This window comes from Pomacea canaliculata, linkage group LG3 (genome assembly GCF_003073045.1).
Source record: "Pomacea canaliculata isolate SZHN2017 linkage group LG3, ASM307304v1, whole genome shotgun sequence".
NCBI classification, from domain to species: domain Eukaryota; kingdom Metazoa; phylum Mollusca; class Gastropoda; order Architaenioglossa; family Ampullariidae; genus Pomacea; species Pomacea canaliculata.
In genome coordinates, this window is record NC_037592.1 from 38066777 (window position 1) to 38085898 (window position 19122).

Here is a 19122-nt window from a genome sequence, read left to right on the forward strand (position 1 = left end):
GCTACAGTTGTTGTGAGATTTGTTTTTTAATGGTGAAATGTAAGCGATTACTACCCTAGCTTTTCTATTCTCACCTGTAAATAGTTTCCAAGTTTCCAAGTTTTCGTATATCCTGCTTCCAAGCAATGTGCGTGCACGCGCACGGAACAATAATTCTTCAGAAACCATGAACTTTACTTACTTCATGTATCAGCTGTGTGTGTGTTTTGGTACAGTGCTTTGAGCCTGCCTTTGATGGTGGGATAAAGCGCTATATAAAACAACTTGCTGTTATCATCATCATCATCATCGTCACCATCATCATCATCATCGATTACAGTTTATGATCCATGCAAAAGGGCCGGAGAGGTCGTCTGCCCCAGAGCAGGATCTCGTTGTCTCTGCCCCTTTCTGTCCAAACTGTGGCTACTTTCAAAGCTCTCAAGTCCGCCTTAAACTTCTTTCCTCAAAAAATATCTTGTGTAGCTCATCCTCTCACCTCTCATAGTCCATTAACTGTCAAGTTCTCCATTGTGTAGCATATACTCTAAGTTGTTTGAAATGTTTAACTGTGTGTTAAACTGTTGTTTCGTTGGAAGTTCTAAGTTGTGCAAAGAAGAAGTACCATCAGACTCCCGCAATCTATCCATCCCTCCCTCAAAGACAATGGACATACATCTTACCTCCGTGCTGGTAAGCAGTGGGACTCTCTTCCACATCATATTCGCCACTCGGACTCCAAGGTTACATTCAAACGCTCTCTGAAAATGTATCTTTTCACGAAGTACTATTCTTAACTCCCTGGTAATACCGTCTGTCGTGCTAACCGTCATGTAAATACTCCATCTTACACTGTTTACAGTATCTACATCCCTTCACCCATTGCTTTACGTTCTACTCTTGTATCTCATCAATGTTCAGTGTCTATACTGTACCTCACTGTCCACTGGCTGTTATCTTGTACCTCATCTTTATGTTGTTCAGTGTGTCTATACGTAACTCACTGTCCACTGGTTGTTATCTTTCATTTATCATTATTGGTCTGCACTGAGAGTGCGATCTATATTGGTCGTGATGCTGCGCGTTATAAGTTCCCAATATTATTATTATGACTCCCTGCATCCATAGCGTGTCCATGCCTTCACCTCTAATCTTTTTGTGGAACTTTTTTATCAGTCAAGTGACAGAGAAACTACCTTTTTCCTGGCGGCAGCTTGTTCCTCTGATCTGCTGCCGATTACATGTCCTACTGACACAGATATCAACAGAAGTCTGCACAGGGCCTTGGAATCTCTCGTTTTTTTGTAACATTGACAAATTTTCACAGTTCGGTGTAATTCCCAGCACAAACCTGTGTGTTAAACTTCGCAGTCGTTTTTGGCCGCGACGTGGCGGTGACAGATGTACAGAGCGTGTGACAGTCAACGACCTGATGTGCGTGCGCATGTGTGTCAGTGTAAACGTATGTGCTGTCTGTATGTTTGTAAGTCTAAGCCTCACTGCTTGAAAGCGTATGCAAGGAAAGAGTATTTCGTCAATTATTCAGCTCATGGACAGGACACACTTGCCCTGGGTAAAGCATATATCAAATAACAGCAGGAGGAGAGAGCCTTATAAGTGTGAAAAGTAGCGTCGTTGCAAGGTATACCTTAATAAATAGCTACAAAGCTATCTCACAATATATATTTTTGTTATAGGAATAACTTCTTACAGAAACAGAGATATATACAATGATATTTTGCCTGCTACCTCTAGGTTTCACTGATATGCGTGCCAAAACAAAAATATAGATAAAGCAATAGCTAAGAAAACTTTTAATACAGTACTACCCTTCCCTCCCGACACACAATTTTCCGTATATCATTTCAGTACATAATGCATTGTATAGATATTGTGAAAATAAGCCCTTATAATTATGACTGTGCTGATGGATAATATACTGTTCGTGCTGTACATCACAAATGTACAAAAGAAGGAAAACGCTTGATTCTCTCAAACCTCTCCATCCCTCCTGTCCAGCTCCTCTCACTCGGTAAGAACGGTGTCGGTGAACGGAGTAGCTGATGAAAAAGCCGATACAAAAAGGTGGAAGAGCCAGACACAGGCAGACTGTACCGGACTCTAAACTCATTATTTCGGAAAGATTAGGCAACTGGGAAAGCGATTTTGTCACACTCAGAACTCCCTCTTTGAATATTGTAGTGATCTCAATATTTTATTGACCCTTCCTATTTCTGTTGCCAGTGCAGTTCAAAGTTTCTAAAAACTAAAAATAATTAAAAATTATGTGAGGTCAAGAATGTTGCAAAACAGAGTGATCGAGCTGGCCACACTATCTGTTGACCATGACTTGGCAAATGCGCGAAATCTCAAGAAACTTATAACTCTTTGTGCACAGCTAAAAAGCAAGAAAAAATTATGTTTAAAGCATGACCTGGGCATCTAAATAAATTTTAAAATAAATATTATAACTGGTCATTTTGTATGGTGTGGGGTCAAAGCATTTGTCTTTCGCCTAGGGTGCAACACAGCGTGGCGCCGGCCCCGATCGCAGAAGCCATAGTATATGTAGATAAAATCAGGGTTCTCTTTCGTGATCTTTTTTATACTCGGGAGGGCTGTGACCCCGGGCGGAGAAAGAGACAGCCCCACGTATCACAGATACCAACTTTTTTTATTATTATACTTCTTACGAAAATAACTTTTTGTTGCTTAAAGTAAATGAGTAAGTTATAATGACAGAAAATAACAGCGGAAAGAGCTGGCTGAACCTTCTACACACCGTGCACAAGATGAGAGAAGTCACAGTTCTCTACACTAGCTTTACCCCACCCCACGAAAATATGAACTGCAGCAAATAAAAATGTATCTCTACAAATCAACTCTGTTTGTCTATAGAATGTCTTGTCAGCAAAGCATCTAAAAATGTAGTGAAAGGAAAGATAGTTGTATTACGGTTTTTCTATGCACAACGCAGTATACTCACTTGCTGTCAAGCAGAAGCTTTTTTTTGGTGTAGGCGAGAGAATTTCTTGTCAGCAAAACATCTAGGAAGGTAGTGGGAGGAAAGCAAATAGTATTATTACAATTAGTCTATACATAACCACGTGTACTGACATCAAGAAGAAACTTTTGGAAAAAGCATGAAGCAGATGTTGGCTTAAACAGCGTTTTTGAAAAATCACAGTGTCGGGAGATTTGGTCTTTGTCCGAGGAGAGCTGAAGGGGGAGGGTGAGAACTTGTAGGTCAGAGGTATTGTGGTTTTTTTTTCCCATAATCAGAAACAGAAAAAAAGGAATTTAAAAGAGGAGTTTTCGAAAAAGATGGTCGTGGAGCTCTTGCAAATTTCTTGCAATTTCGAAATGCTCGTTCGATTTCTTTTATCTACAGTATTTTTTATAATTTCCTTGAGAGTATTCACAACCGTAGCTAAAACTTGTTTTTCTTTTTTGCTAGATAGAAAAGGGGAGGGGAGCATTCGGGTTGCGAATTGTATAAAGACTCAATGCTGGGTAGTTCTCGGTTAGTGAAGGTTCTGATTGCTAAGTACGAAAATGCATCGGTTAGCATCCTTCGCCTTGTTGGCAACAACTGTCGTCCTGTTTCTGCTGTCGTCGTCAGCCGACGCCCGAGTAACAAGACAAAGAGACAAGCAACAATCGGCCCAGACTGCTACACGTAAGTAAAAGGGAGCTGCTTGCTTCTAGCAATATTATACCGGATAGTTTAAGACAGCATCGAAATATTTTCTTGTAAAAATATAAGAAAACAGGTAAACTTGAGTTGTACTGGTGAAATAGACTTCTGCAACTATCTGAAGTATAAAAATATAAATATTATTAGTTTTCATCTAAAGGGAAGAATTTTAAAATCAATTCACAACAATAAAATTATTTTTAAAAATCAAAACTTTGTATAGGGTATTCGTGTGACCAATGGCTTTAAATATTTTTGTATAAATCAATTATAGAAAGAAGCAAAAACTTCATTGTGTGACAACAGTGAAACGCTTTATCAAGTAAGAATATTACACTCTTGTGACTAATAAAAATAAAATTTAATATCAGCTGCTTCCTCCTGCACTTGCCTTTTTTGTCGACAGTCCCACCGGCGGTAACTGTAGCTGGTACAGATACTGTTTGGAGGCGAGCATCCCTTGCCAAGGCACACCAGACGACTATGCTATTACATATGCTGAGAAGTACTGTAACCTGTTCAACAGTAACTACAACAGATTCTCTTCTGAGGGCAAGCAGTGGGTCGACGCAGTGCGCAAATGTTTACAGGTAACCTTTGCTCACCTGTATGACGTGTTGACAGTTGAAATACGTGATAACTGTGACAGATGATTACAAATGTAGAGCCGCAATGAAATATGGGAATAGTTCATTTGTAAAACTTTACCTCATCCCGACGTGACATGGTGCTGACCAGATGAGCAGCTTGTCTACAGGTAGTTGCATCTTTTACTTCTAAGGATCTTCTTGCACCGAAAAAAAACAAAACAACGACGAATCATCTTTACAATTTATTGCTTGATGTATTATGTGTGTTAAGATCTCCTCTTGCAACAACAACAACAACAACAACAACAACAACAACAACAACAAAAATGACACTGTGAGGGAGTGCTGTTCGCCTTTGATTTACTGATATCGTTCTTGAATTTTTTTTTTTTTTTTAAAGGAGAATGCTGAAGAAAATAAGCCTACTGTCAATTTTTGTAGGATTCGGACCAGGAAGACGGACAGTTTTGTAGCAAAGTTTTCGTTAGGACGATGATCGTTTTGGTGCTTTAAACTGGAGTTCTTTTCCGACAGTTCTTCACTTCATCTCATAATATGTTAGCATGGTGTGTTTCAGGTCAAACTGGTTCCCCTTCTCATCGCAGGTTCGCCATGCACAGATAAAGTCAACAGCGTTCGATTCGCATGTGACGTGTTATCTGTCCCCCGGTGGTGGGGCGCCGGGACTGTGCGATCTTCAATTGGCAGACATCAGAATCATCAGAGATATCGTCCTCGGTGCCATGGGCTCAGCTTTTTGGGAATCTTTAAAAGCAGGGCTGAAGGTATGAGTTCTACTTTAAATAATTTTAAAATGGTATTATTAAACATAGACTGATGAAGGTTTTTGTATCTCCAGTAGTGATTAATGCACTAGAGTCTTTGTAAACACGTTCTCGCATTTTGTTTTTTAAGAATCTCAAAAGAAAGTTCTCAATTGCCCTTAAATATCCTAGTTTGTCTTCCCTTGTAATTTAAACAAGAATCACTATTGTTTTGGCTGTTTGATTGCGTGCAATAGCTACAGCCAGTGAGCAATCTAAGGTTGGATGCTTCTGTTCTTGTATTGCAGGTCGCCGTTAGCGGAGGCTGCCTTTTCAAATTAGTGAGAGCTCTCTTATAACTTCAACTCGTAAATTTATCTGCCATAGTGATTAGGCAAATAGTTACTATCATCTTGCTGCAAACCAGTGCCTTTTGCATGCAACAATAGTTGGCATCAAACAAAATCCAATAAAACAAAACTGCTACAGTTGTTGTGAGATTTGTTTTTATATTCTGATTCCATGCAATGTGCGTGCGTGTGTGCGTGCGTGCGTGGCATTCTTGGTGAAAGAACTTGTACCTTGAAGATTCCCGATGCTATTCAGACTACTTCTTCTTAAACACACTAACACATCAATCTACCCACTCACCCCTCTACATACCCAATATTTCATTAGAGTGCAGGCTATTTATCAAAGTACACTTTCCTAATTTTAAATCTTTGAGAGTCTATGTGCGACTATAATTACTTGTACGTTATATTTCCTGTTATTTCAAGTCTTCAAACTTAAATTAGATTTGTAGTTTATTATTTTTATAAAACTTTGATGAAAGAAATCCTTGAACACATTTAAGAAGCACGTCCAGTCAAAGTTACTAAATACTTGTATTTTATATCTTTGTTCCAGTCCAAGATGGTCAGTTAGAATTTTTGACAGACAAAATTTATGGGCTGCTTTTTTCCGTTATCTTGGTGACGTTCTAACTTATTAAGAAAACCTACAGCCGCAAAAATATGGCAGATATACAAACCCTTGACTGGCGCCGACTGTCGTGTGAAAGTCAGCTCCCATTTCATTATCAACATTACTGAGCTAGTTGAGTTCTTACACAGCGCTTCCATGACTTGACTTGCACCAGACCCTCTTCGTTGTTACATTTTGCATCACATGACATAGCCCCTCGTGCACTGTCCTGGTAACCATTACTGCTATGAAATATTGAAGAATTTGTCTTGCGTCAGTTTTACAACATCCTAAAAATAAAATAACTATATTGTGTTATGAACTGCGATACCATATATTCCACATCAAGAGGCTTTTCAATAACTTAATTGTGATAGTGTGAAAGAGGCTGGGCATGAGGAAAGTTCATGCAGATGGCAATCACTTACAAACTTGAACATTACTTACACAATAGAAAAAATTACCAGCCTCTTGAAAATATCCATATCAACATCAATTTAACCATGCTCTTTTAAAGGGGTCATAGATATACTTTTAAGTGGGATTTACTGCCTACCTAAACCTGCTAAAAATTAGACTGTATGATGGCGGCCTAGTTATGGACGAGTGCTGCAAGATGATCAGGGTGGATCAAAGTGAGTTTTCATCAACTATTACTGTATCATTATAATGATGGTTTTCACTCCTGGACTAGTAGACGGTCTCTGATTCAGTCTCGGCAGGGGCGTATATATATATACCTGTGGACTGTTTGCACCCCACCTACCCCAAGCACGTAATCTTCAACACCATGCTATTTCACACAATGTCGGGGACTGATTTGTATAGAACCTCGGTTTTCAAACTGTGGTACGTGTACCAACATATATATGCACCAAAATTTAAACAAAATATGCGTGTGCGCGCGCGCGCGTGTGTGTGTGTGTGTGTTGTCATTACTGCTGGTGGAGCCTTGCATATGGTCATAATTAAATCGCAACCAACGGTCTAACAAACTTTTAACTCATATTATAGCTGTGACCCGGCGGCCACAACATCCACAGATCCCACACACTTACCAGCTGGATAAACGCTGTAAATATATATATATATGCACAGTGCTATCAATCAGGATTACAAGGGTAAGTCTGGTTGGCGTAATATCCTGACGCCGGCTTATATTCATGGAACGTCGGTTAAATCACCCACGTTAAAGTTAACGACCGTTGGTTAGGGAACCAACCGTAAAATGCTAACCGACGTTAAAACTACAGCGGCATATTCATGGGCAAGAACGTATATGCTGGCATGGACGTGTCATATATTCGGTCAATTCGAATTTTGAAAGTGGTACTCGTCTGGAAAAGTTTGAAAACCGGATCGAGGTATAGACTGCTTCAGACAGCATCGCCCGCAATTATGGTCACGTTTCATTGGAACATAATTAACTTTCTGAATTTCTGCATCACATGCACAGCCTCTCGTGCCAGACTCTATCCAATACACCTTTTAAAACGCTGAAGTTGTGGTAAAGTTTTCTCTCTGGTGTTAGGATTTAAAAAAAAAATTCTATAAGGATGCGACGTGCTGATTGTCCAACTTCGATCAGCTGCCCAAAATTTGCTCCCGTCTGTTCTGAAGCCATGCGCAGGTCGTTCTTCAGCTAGCAGCACCTCGGCAGGGGAGTTGAGGTGATTTTGGAATACATTAAGCACTACTTCACATAAGTTATATAGTTCGTTATCTGAAAATACAACAGATCGTAAAGCGGGAGCAATTTTCATACCTCCATCAACATATGAGATCGAATATATAAGCAATGAAGTTGTGCTTATATATTTAATAATTTAATATCGACCCCCTGGATTTAAAGAAAGGAAATTAAAGCACTGCTTAACTATACAACAAAGGGATTAAAGAGGGAAAATTAGACAGAGAGAACCGATTTATTTGCATTTGTCCGTTGCTAAGACTAGCATGTGACAGTCATGTGACTTAGCCAGCCAATAAGCGTCTGGTGAGTGTATCCGCATTTTGTTGTGGTCGATTTCCGGTTTACGGACTCGGGTTGGGTGAAGAACGTTGAGTGCTCGTAAAGTCTATGATTTTGCTTGTTAGAAACTATTGTAAGTGTAACCTCGTTATTTAAACAGGAATTTCATGTACTGAAAGACTCAGACTTTCCTTTATTAAAAAAATAATAATAAGCTGGCAAGCTGCTAACAGCTCAGCCCGTTGAACACTTTCTGTGATAGTCTCTCGTTGCTACCGCAAACTCTTAACCCAATGTTCATATCTCCCTTAACATTTCAGTGCTTTTATCATAACAATGTCACAAATCCGCATTGCATCATAGTGATTATGTCGTTACGTAGATGAATACCTGCCTTATAGATTGTGTAAACTGTCGATGAGAACACAGCATAATCTTACTGCGATCATGCTGTGATTGGTACATTTTAGAAAATAAAAATGCAATATTCTTAGTTCGTCACTAAAGGGAAACCACATTCAAGAAGATAAGTAAAATGTTAGGCTATGACGTGAAAGCCATACTCCGTTGACACAGTGCAGCAGAAGAAAAAAACGGAGCAAACTGAACTATTACTATTAATAATAAACACTCAAATCTTTTTTAATGGTATTGTGAACCACCATAATAAAGGCATTTTTAAATGATAATCAAGAATTTGTGTTAAATCCTCAGCAGCCAAGAAAGGTAGAGAGCTAAATTATTCAGTGTACTGCTTTGTATACATATGATAAGTGGTCGAAGAGAGCTTGCCACAACTGTTATGCCATATTGCCATTATAGTATTGACTGATGTTAAAATGCTGACATTAGATGGATGTGTGTGATTTTTTTTAGTTATTTATAAACAACATTTCACTTGAATTGTAGGTAGGCAAAGGACGATGGATTTTCCTGAAAAATTCTGCTTCACTACTGAATGTTCAAAGCCTGGGGTTATTCCTGATTTGACGTTTTTGGATGATCTCATGGTCATCCATCAAGAATCCTCTTTATCATCTGTCAAGAACCAAGCACCAGCCCCTAACATCAAAAAACCACCACTTTCAGCATGTGGAAGTGCCAGACTAGATCAATCTTCATTACTTATTGAAAGCCAAGAACTATCTTTGAACACCTTCAGAGCACCAGCAATAGCATCATGCTTACCTGTTGAAAATCAAACAGTACCCACCAACACCCCCATGGTACCACTTCCAGAGTGTGGAAACCTGAGACAAGAATCATCTCCCAAGGTTTCCACTCTCTTTGTACTAGGTATGTACATGTTTATTTTGTATATGTGTGGAGGGTAAATAAATAAAGCTAAGTGAAGGATTATATTTGGCTATAAATTGTGTTTAGGTTATTATGAGAAATTATGCTGCTTAAAATATGCTTAATTCAAGATAAATTTATGTATAAATTCCACAAACTTTCTTTTTTCCTTTCTCCTTCAGCTTTCCTCAGCTCCACTTGGTGCTATATCCTAATATTCCTTACCTGTTTGGATTTTCATTCTTGAAATGACCAATAATTTTTTTTCTCTTTTTACTTATAAGAGGTGCAGTCTTTATTTTGATTAGAATGGCCCTTTATGAGATATTTATATTCTGTCTAGTAAGGTGTACAGGAACCCTGCCGCCACTAAGCATCAAGAGACCAATACCACCCTTGAGTGCAACCAAGGCACTACCTCCAGCATTTGGAAATGCCAGACGAGTTTTCCCTCTATCACTGAGGAAGAGTCAAGGACTGTCCACCAAGGCACCATCTCTGGTAAATGGAAACACCAGACAAAAACTCTGTTCATTACCTGCTGAGAATCAAGCATCAATATCCAGTACCAGTGAGGGATTATCTATCAATGCCAAAGAAACATCAGCTCAACCATCTGTTGCCAGACAAAAACCAACATTAATACCAAACAGGAAAAGGAAATCTTCACTTCCATCACATGCAGATGGTTCTGTGACCACACTGGCTAGTCCCTCTGCCCTTAGCCACTCCCCTAAAAGAAAAGTCTGCCCTTATTGTGCTATGATTCTGTCAGACAGATCAAATTTTCTCAGACATATCAAAAGACAGCATCCTGGCAGAGAAGTTCCAGTGACCGAAGGCACTTGCCTCTGCATGCTGTGCAATGTTAAAGCTCTGTCTATAAAACATTTGATTCAGCACTACAATGATGCACATGGAAAAAACATGAAAATAAGCAAAATAGCATTCAACTGTAAGGAAGAATTTGAGAATTTTAAAAAAGAAGCAGAGAAACAAAGTATGGCTGATTTTGTAAAAGTTCGTGGGGGGAAAAAAAGTATTTCATGTGTGAAGGAATCTTTTTACTGCTGTCGCTCTGGAGAAGCAAAATTGGTCAGTGAGTCAGACAGAAAAAGAGCAAAACGAAGTCAAGGTTCCAGAAAAATTTCTGGTAAATGCACATGTTTCATAACGGTTAAGTATTGCTGTGAAACAAAGAAAGTAGTGGCTGAATTTTGTTTAGACCATATGGGACATGAGAAAGCTCGAGACATGGAGAATGGGGAAACAGCACACAGAATGAGGATGAGAGACATTAGAAATAGGCACAGATCAGCTGTTTCAAAACATTTCACAGTTGAACACAAAAAGGAAGATGAGTGGGTGGTGCACTCACCAGATGAAACGTGTGCAAAGCAGTATTTTGTTAAAAAGGCAGCACATGACTCTTGCAAGTGCAAACAGATTTGTACAGCCTGTGGTGTGTGTTCACTTATGTTTGTATGCACTTGTTTTGATCATGTTGCTCAAGGTTTGCCTTGCAAACATATCCATGCTGTACAAATGTCACTTTCAACTGGTCCTACCATGGAGGCTTTGCCATCATCTTGTGATCAAGGAGGACAGGGAGATTCAGAGACTGACTTTCTTAAGCAGCATAATTCTACTGACAATGCACAATATTGCAACAGTTTTCAAGACTTACGAACAGCTATTTTGCATAAAATAAACGATTTGATTGACGTGGTAAATTCTGCAATTGATGATCATACCCTGAACAGCATAATGAATACAGTTACTTCAACAATTACTGCTGCTAAAACTCCAGAGTTGACAAATAAAAACAAATCAGCATTTGAAGTTGCGAAAGTTGATCCTAAAACACTTTGTCAAACACGCAAAAGACACTTCTCAACAAAAGGAGATTCTAGAAGGAAACAATCTAAATTATCAGAGAGCAATCCTTCAGAAGAAGTGTGACAAAATATGACTGCCTTAAGTGTAAAAGTAATGTGTGACTTGTTATTTTAAATATTATAAGTGATCAGAGTAGTTTGAGTGATTGTTGATGAATTGTTTAAAATGTCTTTAGTCCACACATTCCTGCATCATAGAGTTTAGAAAGTGAGCTTTTGATAATTCTATGCTTCTTAGTTCACTGTGCAGTGTATTTATTCTGTAGCTAAAGTTTGCCTACATTTTTAAGGTTTCCAAAGACTTTTAAATAAAAATCAATGTAGATAAATTTTTCTCATTTTCTCCGGTGCACACAAGACCTGACCTCCAGAATGTAATTCTCTCATGGCATCAGCAATCGTCATAAGTTGTTGTGGACACATGGCAATAATGTTCTAAAGTCTGAAAATACACTGTGCATAAAGGATATATTTTTCTTATAGATACGCTTTTATGACAATGGCTTTGAGGATGGTTTGTGAAGAATACATAGTATAACAGCAGTATTTCTTTAACATTCAATCAGATAAAATTATACATTAGCTATTTACATACATTTGTGAAGCATACATAGTATAACATCAGTATTTCTTTAACATTCAACCAATCTCTTAAAATTATACACTAGCTGTATATATACAGTTGCAAGTCACACCTCCAAGAGAGAACATATTTTAGTTCACTGACTCAGTCACTTGCACTTGGAAAAAAGATGTGTTTAAGAACTTAATTCTCATATTTCTAGTCTTTGGTTCCTTTATCTTGGTCATGGTGTGAATTCTATATTGAGGTTGCTAAAGTCATTAAGTGTTGCCAATGTTGGATACTTTGTAAAAACCTCTGAAAGCAAGAGATGACAGACTGCTCTTGTCTATGCTTTCTCTGGTGTTGTACAGAACAGTAACCTTTTTTCTGTGCAAGCTCTATGTGGTAGCTGTTGCATTTCTTTAAAGAATCATATGTACAGCATCTTATATGTATGGTAACTGTGTCATCATTATGTATTTTCAAACAGAAATTCTGCGATCTTGTCATAAAACGGTAGTCTATTAAGTCATTAAATGAAGTGAATTCTCAAAATTTTTCCAGGTTGTGTTGCATGAGTGTTGATATGCGCCTGTAGATTCAGTCATGCCATTTATTTTCATCTGCGACAGTCTGTATATATATATATGTGTGTGTAGAAAGACTACGAGCGTTTTAAAGTGATGATCAGTTTGCAATTAATTCACTTGCAAAAAAAAAAAACCCTGCATCCATTAAAGATCATAGACATCAAACACGACTGGTAACCTTCGCGAGTCATCTACATCGAGAGACCTAGATACAGAGGAAGAGCTATTAAAGGTATGAACTAATAAATTATCCTTAAAATAGTCTGGAGAGAGCAAGAAAAGATTTTTGTGCGTGGAGAAGTGATCGTGCACAGCAGACGATAATGTCCAAATATGGTAATCATGTGACAGCAAGTGATTTATTCATGGCCGCGGAGGGAAGCTACTCTGTGAACTTTGCTGAAACTGCATGAGAAAAGCAGCAAGAAGACGGTGTAGTTGATGTCATGCAACTGAATAAAGTTGCTTCTTCGGTATAGATCACCATATCTAGATACGCTTGCTATAGGATGTACTTGTATTAGGTCCATTGCACTTACTGATCCAGTTCATCTTATCAGCTGCACGTCAAGGTCACAGCGTTCTCCTACCATAGGTCACCGCTGGTTTTCGTGGTAAGCCGATCTTGGTTCTTATATCTGTGCAGCTATAAGCCTTTATATGTAGCAAAGATTGCAGCTGTAACTCCCTTTTATCTATCTATCGAGCGATACCAAAGCATTGCAAAGACTATTTTAGTTTGATCCATGATAATGGCATGATGATGCCCAAATGAACTGATGATCAAAAAGTGATTTTCTAATTACTACCGAGTAGGTGAACGTTTTCATATTTCATTAACAAAAGAGAGAGAGATGAAAAACATTTACAATAAGGGAGCTATCGTTTACTTATATTGCCATGTAATCATTTATCTTATGGGATCAAACAAATCTCTGTACATCTTGAAAAATACTTAATTCATAATCTTAGAGAGTTTTTAGTGCTTTTTATTAATCCAGATATAGATATATTTAGATATCCTAGATATATGCTAAACTAGTCAAAAATGAGATTAAACTTCTGCAGCTGTACTTTTCCTACATTTAAAAAGTTATATTAGGAATCAAATAAATTTGAAAGTTTATAATAAACAATTAACGTTGAGTATTGTGCTTAATATCAGACCATATTTGCAATTGAATGTAATCTGAAACGGGGTATTTGCAGCATGTGCAAAATGGGAAGATGTCTACAAACTACTAAGCAGCTTGTGTCCTTGGCTGGCCATGACATTGGTTCATACAGGGAGTCATATTGGCATGGAAACCAAAGGGAATGATCATCTTCCAATCTGCTTTTTGAAATGCTGCCTGACAGTGCTAGGGAGGGGTAAAATATTCTGGGTGGGATGAATTTCATCCATTTTTGTACATTGTTGTGAGCATCTTTTGGTAAGTTTTTATTTTTTGTTATTGTACAGCTAGGGCTGTTTCTGCAAAATTCATGGCAAAGAACCAATTCTAATTGCGTATGACAAATTAATTGTGAAGATAAAGTGTTGTCTCTAGTTAGATATGTGAATATGGTGTAAATTTCAGTGAGAGGCCTTGCAAATGCAAACAGTAGTGGTTGCTTCAAACTGACATATATTTAGCACCAATCCTTCTTGAAGAGAACTGAAGATTTCAAATGTTCTGTTCTCGTCAGGGTTATATATGGGAAACAGCGCAACTTTACATTTTTCAGTGACAACTGATGTTTTGTAAAGTTTACAATGTGTAGCTTTTAGGTTTGTTACTTCAAAAGCCTGAATGCTCAGCTTACTCACAAAAATGGCTTTTGAAATACTTTTTTGGTTATTAGGGCTACAAATGCTTCCAGATAAGTGGACCACTGGCACTGCAGCTACTGTGGTTGCCTTTCCACTTAGTGCACTGTTTTTTCTATCAGTTAATAATGCTTTCAAAACTTGATATTGATCCAATATATTGGTGCTCTTTGAGAATGCTGCTTTTTTATATTTTTGTGAACCTTTGATTAATCCCCTTCTCCTTTGACCAAGTCCTTCAAGACCCTAGCATGATGGACCTAAAAAAGGATACAACACAGCAAGTGGTTCAGCAAATCACAGGTTTACTGGGAACACAAATAGTCCAGTCTCAAGACTGTGATCAATGTGAAAATACCTTGAGCACCACTCCCGCCCTACATCGTCATTGCTGTGACCAGTGTGATGGTACCTTTTCTATGACGGTTGACCTTGTTGCACACTTCCTGCAGTGCCATCATCATTGTTTCTTCGAAGTAGAAGCTCCAAAAGCTACAGCTGAACTTGCTTGTGAGAATTCTGCTCCAAATAGATTGCCCACCAGTGATAATGGAACCCTTCTTCCACATCTTCATAATGGAGAAGTAATTCTTGGTTATGAAAACTTTAATTCTTGGGATCTGCCTTTTGAAAACATGGATCTGTTTTCAGAAATAGTTGATCTGAAGGAACACGAAGGGACTATCTCCAGAACCCTTGAAAATGCAGAGAAAGAACCATTGATTCATTTTCATCTTCCAGATTGGGAGTAGAATCACTTTCAGAAGCTGTTAAACAAGAAAAATCAAATTGCTGTGCTGGAGAGAAAGAACATATCAGCTTCTTCAGCGCAAGTGACTGCTGAGTTAACTGATGAGAATCTAAATATTGAGAATCCTGTTCCATTAGGTGGCACAGCAATGGCAGCTGCTTCTGGTGGAGAGGTTGTCTCTAAAGATCTTGAAATTAGTTTAAGCGAAGGAATAGAGAATAATCCTACTCAGGCTGATGAACCATGTGCTCAAGGCATTGTTTATCAATGTAATGAATGTATCAAATCCTTTTCAAACAAAGCAGATATGAAAGTCATCTGGAGACCCATAAACTATATTGTTGTGGACTGTGCAAAGCTGCTTTTTCAAAAACCATGGGATTGATACGGCATATGAAAATTCATATAGGTAGAGAAACATTCAAATGCAAAGATTGTGGTAGAGAATTTGCTCAGCGGCGTAATCTAGAAAACCACATGAGGTCTCACAGGGAACGCTTTGCTTGCAAAACCTGTGGCACAGTATTCACAAAGCAAAAACGGTTGGAGCAGCACAAGACTAGTCATTGCAGAAGCACAGGCAAGCCCTTTTCTTGCAGTGAATGTGGGGCAGGGTTTACTCAGCTGGGCAGTCTTAACAGACACAAGAACATTCATGCTGATAAACGCCCACATAAGTGTGACCAATGCCCTGCAGCCTTCACTCAGAGCGGAAATCTTCGCATTCACATGAGAATTCACACGGGGGAGCGGCCATATTGCTGTGAACTATGTGGGGCTTCATTCTCCCAACCTGGTGCATTGTCACGCCACAAGCTGCACCATGGGTTTCCAACCCAGATGCGGGGGAAAGACAAACTGACCTTGGAAGACCCAAGAAAAACAAAGCAGAAAAGGTGAATGACAACCTTCCACACCTTTGCGATCAGTGTGGAGCCTCCTTCACATCAGAAAGTAGCCTTCATAAGCATATCTTGCATCACACTGGTTCTCGACCATTTTTGTGTGAGAAATGTGATTCTTCTTTTCTTAGCATTGCTAGCCTTGAGCGCCACAGGCAGATGCACAATACTGCTCGTCCACATCAGTGTGACAAATGTGGAAAGACATTTTCTCAAGTGAGTAGTCTAGCATCACACAGAAAATCTCATTTTACAGACCCTAAATTTGCATGTGACATTTGTAGCGAGAGGTTTGTCAGCAAGCCGCTTCTGACACAGCACAAGAAGACTCACCAAGACCGCCCTCATAAGTGCAAAGTTTGCCCGTCAGCATTCACCAAAATAAAATTCCTTAAAGGGCACATGAATACTGTCCACGGTAAGGAATCAAATTATGCTTGTGATGAATGTGGAGAAACTTTTGCACACTCAGGAAGTTTGACAGCCCATAGGCAGTGTCACAAAAATGAACGACCTTTTCAGTGTGGTGCGTGTGATGCAGCTTTTATGGATGTCACAGGTCTGCGGTTACATGAAAGGATTCACAAGGGTGAACGGCCATTTATTTGCCGTCTGTGTGGAGCGGCTTTCAGGCAGTCAAGCACACTGTCCGTGCATATGAGGGTGCATACAGGTGAGAAACCATACAAATGTAAGCTTTGTGGGAAGACCTTTGCTCAGACTGGGGCCCTAAAACGCCACATGAAGACACATGCTGGGGAACTGCAGTTTACTTGTCCTTACTGTGAGGCAGCATTCTCAAAGCGCTATAGTCTAACTTCGCATCTGAGAAGGCATACATGAAAAAAGACTTACAGATTTTTGTCAATGGGAAAAGATGTGTCGCAGGTTAAAAATTAAGAAGAAAGGACCTTTTCATGGAATGGTTTGTTATTGCCATTTGCATCCTTTCCTGGACAATACAAAGTAATTCTTGGAATTAGTTTTAAAAAAATCGTTTCTTTATTAAATATTTGCTAGAGTGCAATATAAAAGCAAGCTCAAAGTTCTTGAGAGATTAATAATTTTAAACTGTTTATTTACTGTATTAAGGCAATGTGATGTATGAGTCTTAAAAGTTCATTTGGTGTGGATGTGTGGTTGTAAGATTTCATGAATTATCCAACACAAAAATCAGTAGCCATAGCATATGAAAATTACAATTCTGATAACAGTTTTTTATTATTATTTCTTGTTCATAACATAGATGTTCTTGATTGGTCTTTACTGCTACACTTGCAATTTGCTTTATTTCTAGAAGCCTTAACAAGAATGTTATTCTAAATCAGTGGTGCCCATCCTTTTCTATCCCAAGGGCTGCACGAGACATGATATAAAGTCTTGCAGACCAGAACATGGCGGGTTTGCCAGAATCATGATGTTGAAAATGAAATTATGTTGTGTATAGTTAAAATGAGCGGTGGGGTAAGGCACCATCCGGCCCGCGGGCCATAGGTTGGGCACCCCTGTTCTAAATGATACAGTCTGTTCATTGACGTACATGTATTATCTGTAAGTATATATGTATTGGGCAAAAAAAAAAAACTTTCTTATCCCATAAAATGATGAAGATATGTACAGATTTAATTGACAATTGGTATTGAACCTTGCCAGAGTCTTGTTCAAAATATCACTGTCAAAGATGAAGTCTTCCCCAACCTTAGGCCCCCCCCCCCTCATTTACTTTGTGGAGATTGGTGACTATAGGGTTATCCTTTATAAGTTAATGTGAAGATTTTGAAAAAAAAAAAGTGGAGCTGATCTTTGCATGTGTGCTCAGGGTTTTTGTGAATGTGTGTGCACTCGCACCCATGTGTGCTTTGTGTACAATTGAAAAGTTGCATCATTAACTAGAAGGATCAGGTATTGTCATCTTTATAAAATGCAGAATGACATGCTCATCAATACATTTGTATGAGAGATAAATTGTCTTACATATTAGTATTTATATTATTAATGCAATACTCTCCTTGGTTACTAGTGCCAAAACACAATACAAGAATGTACATTATAGCCTTTGACAGATATTTGGCGTGGTCAAGTGCAATCCTTGTGTTTTGAATTATATATGCCCTGCCTTTAATTTTTCAGGGCAAGTTTTATTCTGGTTCACTCAGAGTGCTAAGTTTATTGGTGAAAGGGTTATTATTTTACATTTGTTATGCTATTGTTCTTACGATTTCTCTATTGCAAATGACTGGTAGTTGTGAAGTGCAATAAACTATCACAGATTTTATATTACCAAGTGCAAAGGATATCAAAAGATTTTTTGCTATACAATATGATTTTGACCTACACTGCTTGTTTAGTCTTCCTCTTGGATTCGAAACCAATACTGAACGGATGATGGCTGCTTACTCTTATACATTTATAACAGCAACTGTTAAGATGTCCAGTTCAGTGTGAGCTATTCTCTACTTATTACCCTTTTTCTCAGTATTGAAGCCTAAATATTTTACCATTTCATTTTACTCTGTTACTTTCTGTGTAAAGCATATTTAGCCAAAATAGATCGGTTTTGTATGGTACAAACTGTGATGTGAGTATATCAGATTTTTTATTTTTGCCAGTTTTTCTTTACAGAAATTTATGCATACATACAAGTAAAGGTTATGTATGAAATTAAAGAAAAATTCTTTTGAAATAAAAAGTATATGTATGAACAATTTATTTCATGTTATTTTTAAATGCTTTTTTATGACTGCTCTCTGATTATGTACATCTTTTATATGTATATTTTGTTTTCTATTTATCTGGACAAGAAAATCAATGAAATTATTTTACTACGTTGGTTAATCTCAAGAGTGTTATCAATATCCCACGTTCTTCTTTTCAATCAATGAAACTATTTACAAAATTTAGTGCTATTCTTCACAATAATTTAAACAGAAAAAATGTCTAGATGTGAAATGAGGTATTTTCATGCTGAAGGCAATGAAACTGGTGTTGTGCATTACAGTATCTTTAGATACCTAACAACAGACTCAACAGATAAAATCATGCAGTTGAACGGAAGAGCCATTTGTGTATTCTTGTGCCAGTGCACCAGGGGGGGGGGGAATTGGTGTTTTACGCCGTGTCAGCAGCTAAGGCTATATTACGGCAAGCAGCCAGCCCTGTAAACAGATACCACGTGCAGAGAAAGATCAGCGTGCCAGACGAGAAATGAACTCTTCACTGTATTGGTGACAGGCGCTAACAGCGCTAACCGTTGCGCCACCGGACCGCTCTCCAGTGCACCAGTCTTTGGTACCTGAAAAATCATCTGTCACAATCAGCACCTGCCTTGAAAGCTGGATATTG

The 19122-nt window shown here is 38.4% G+C and overlaps 3 protein-coding genes across 5 annotated transcripts; all 3 read left to right on the top strand.

The window, feature by feature from the left end:
• The first annotated feature begins 3451 nt into the window (after window positions 1–3451).
• LOC112560222 lies at window positions 3452–5509 on the top strand. Its single transcript, XM_025231899.1, has 4 exons — window positions 3452–3658; window positions 4083–4266; window positions 4844–5051; window positions 5339–5509. The coding sequence occupies exons 1-4, from the start codon at window positions 3486–3488 to the stop codon at window positions 5347–5349; spliced, it is 576 nt and encodes a 191-aa protein (XP_025087684.1). The 5' UTR covers window positions 3452–3485; the 3' UTR covers window positions 5350–5509.
• Window positions 5510–7994: 2485 nt separating this feature from the next.
• Window positions 7995–12298, top strand: LOC112560411. 3 transcript variants are annotated; one of them, XM_025232255.1, is made up of 3 exons: window positions 7995–8101; window positions 8878–9264; window positions 9608–12298. In XM_025232255.1, the coding sequence occupies exons 1-3, from the start codon at window positions 8077–8079 to the stop codon at window positions 11224–11226; spliced, it is 2031 nt and encodes a 676-aa protein (XP_025088040.1). In that variant the 5' UTR covers window positions 7995–8076; the 3' UTR covers window positions 11227–12298. The 3 variants fall into 3 exon arrangements, with proteins under 3 accessions (XP_025088040.1, XP_025088041.1, XP_025088042.1); XM_025232256.1 differs by having other exon boundaries at window positions 7999–8047; XM_025232257.1 differs by having other exon boundaries at window positions 8006–8067.
• A 362-nt stretch (window positions 12299–12660) lies between these two features.
• On the top strand, window positions 12661–18489 carry LOC112560229 (zinc finger protein 595-like). Its single transcript, XM_025231915.1, is given in 4 exon segments — window positions 12661–12931; window positions 13527–15180; window positions 15183–15691; window positions 15694–18489. Coding segments are annotated over 3 exon segments (1593 nt in total). The 5' UTR covers window positions 12661–12931; window positions 13527–15026; the 3' UTR covers window positions 16624–18489.
• The last annotated feature ends 633 nt before the right edge of the window (window positions 18490–19122 follow it).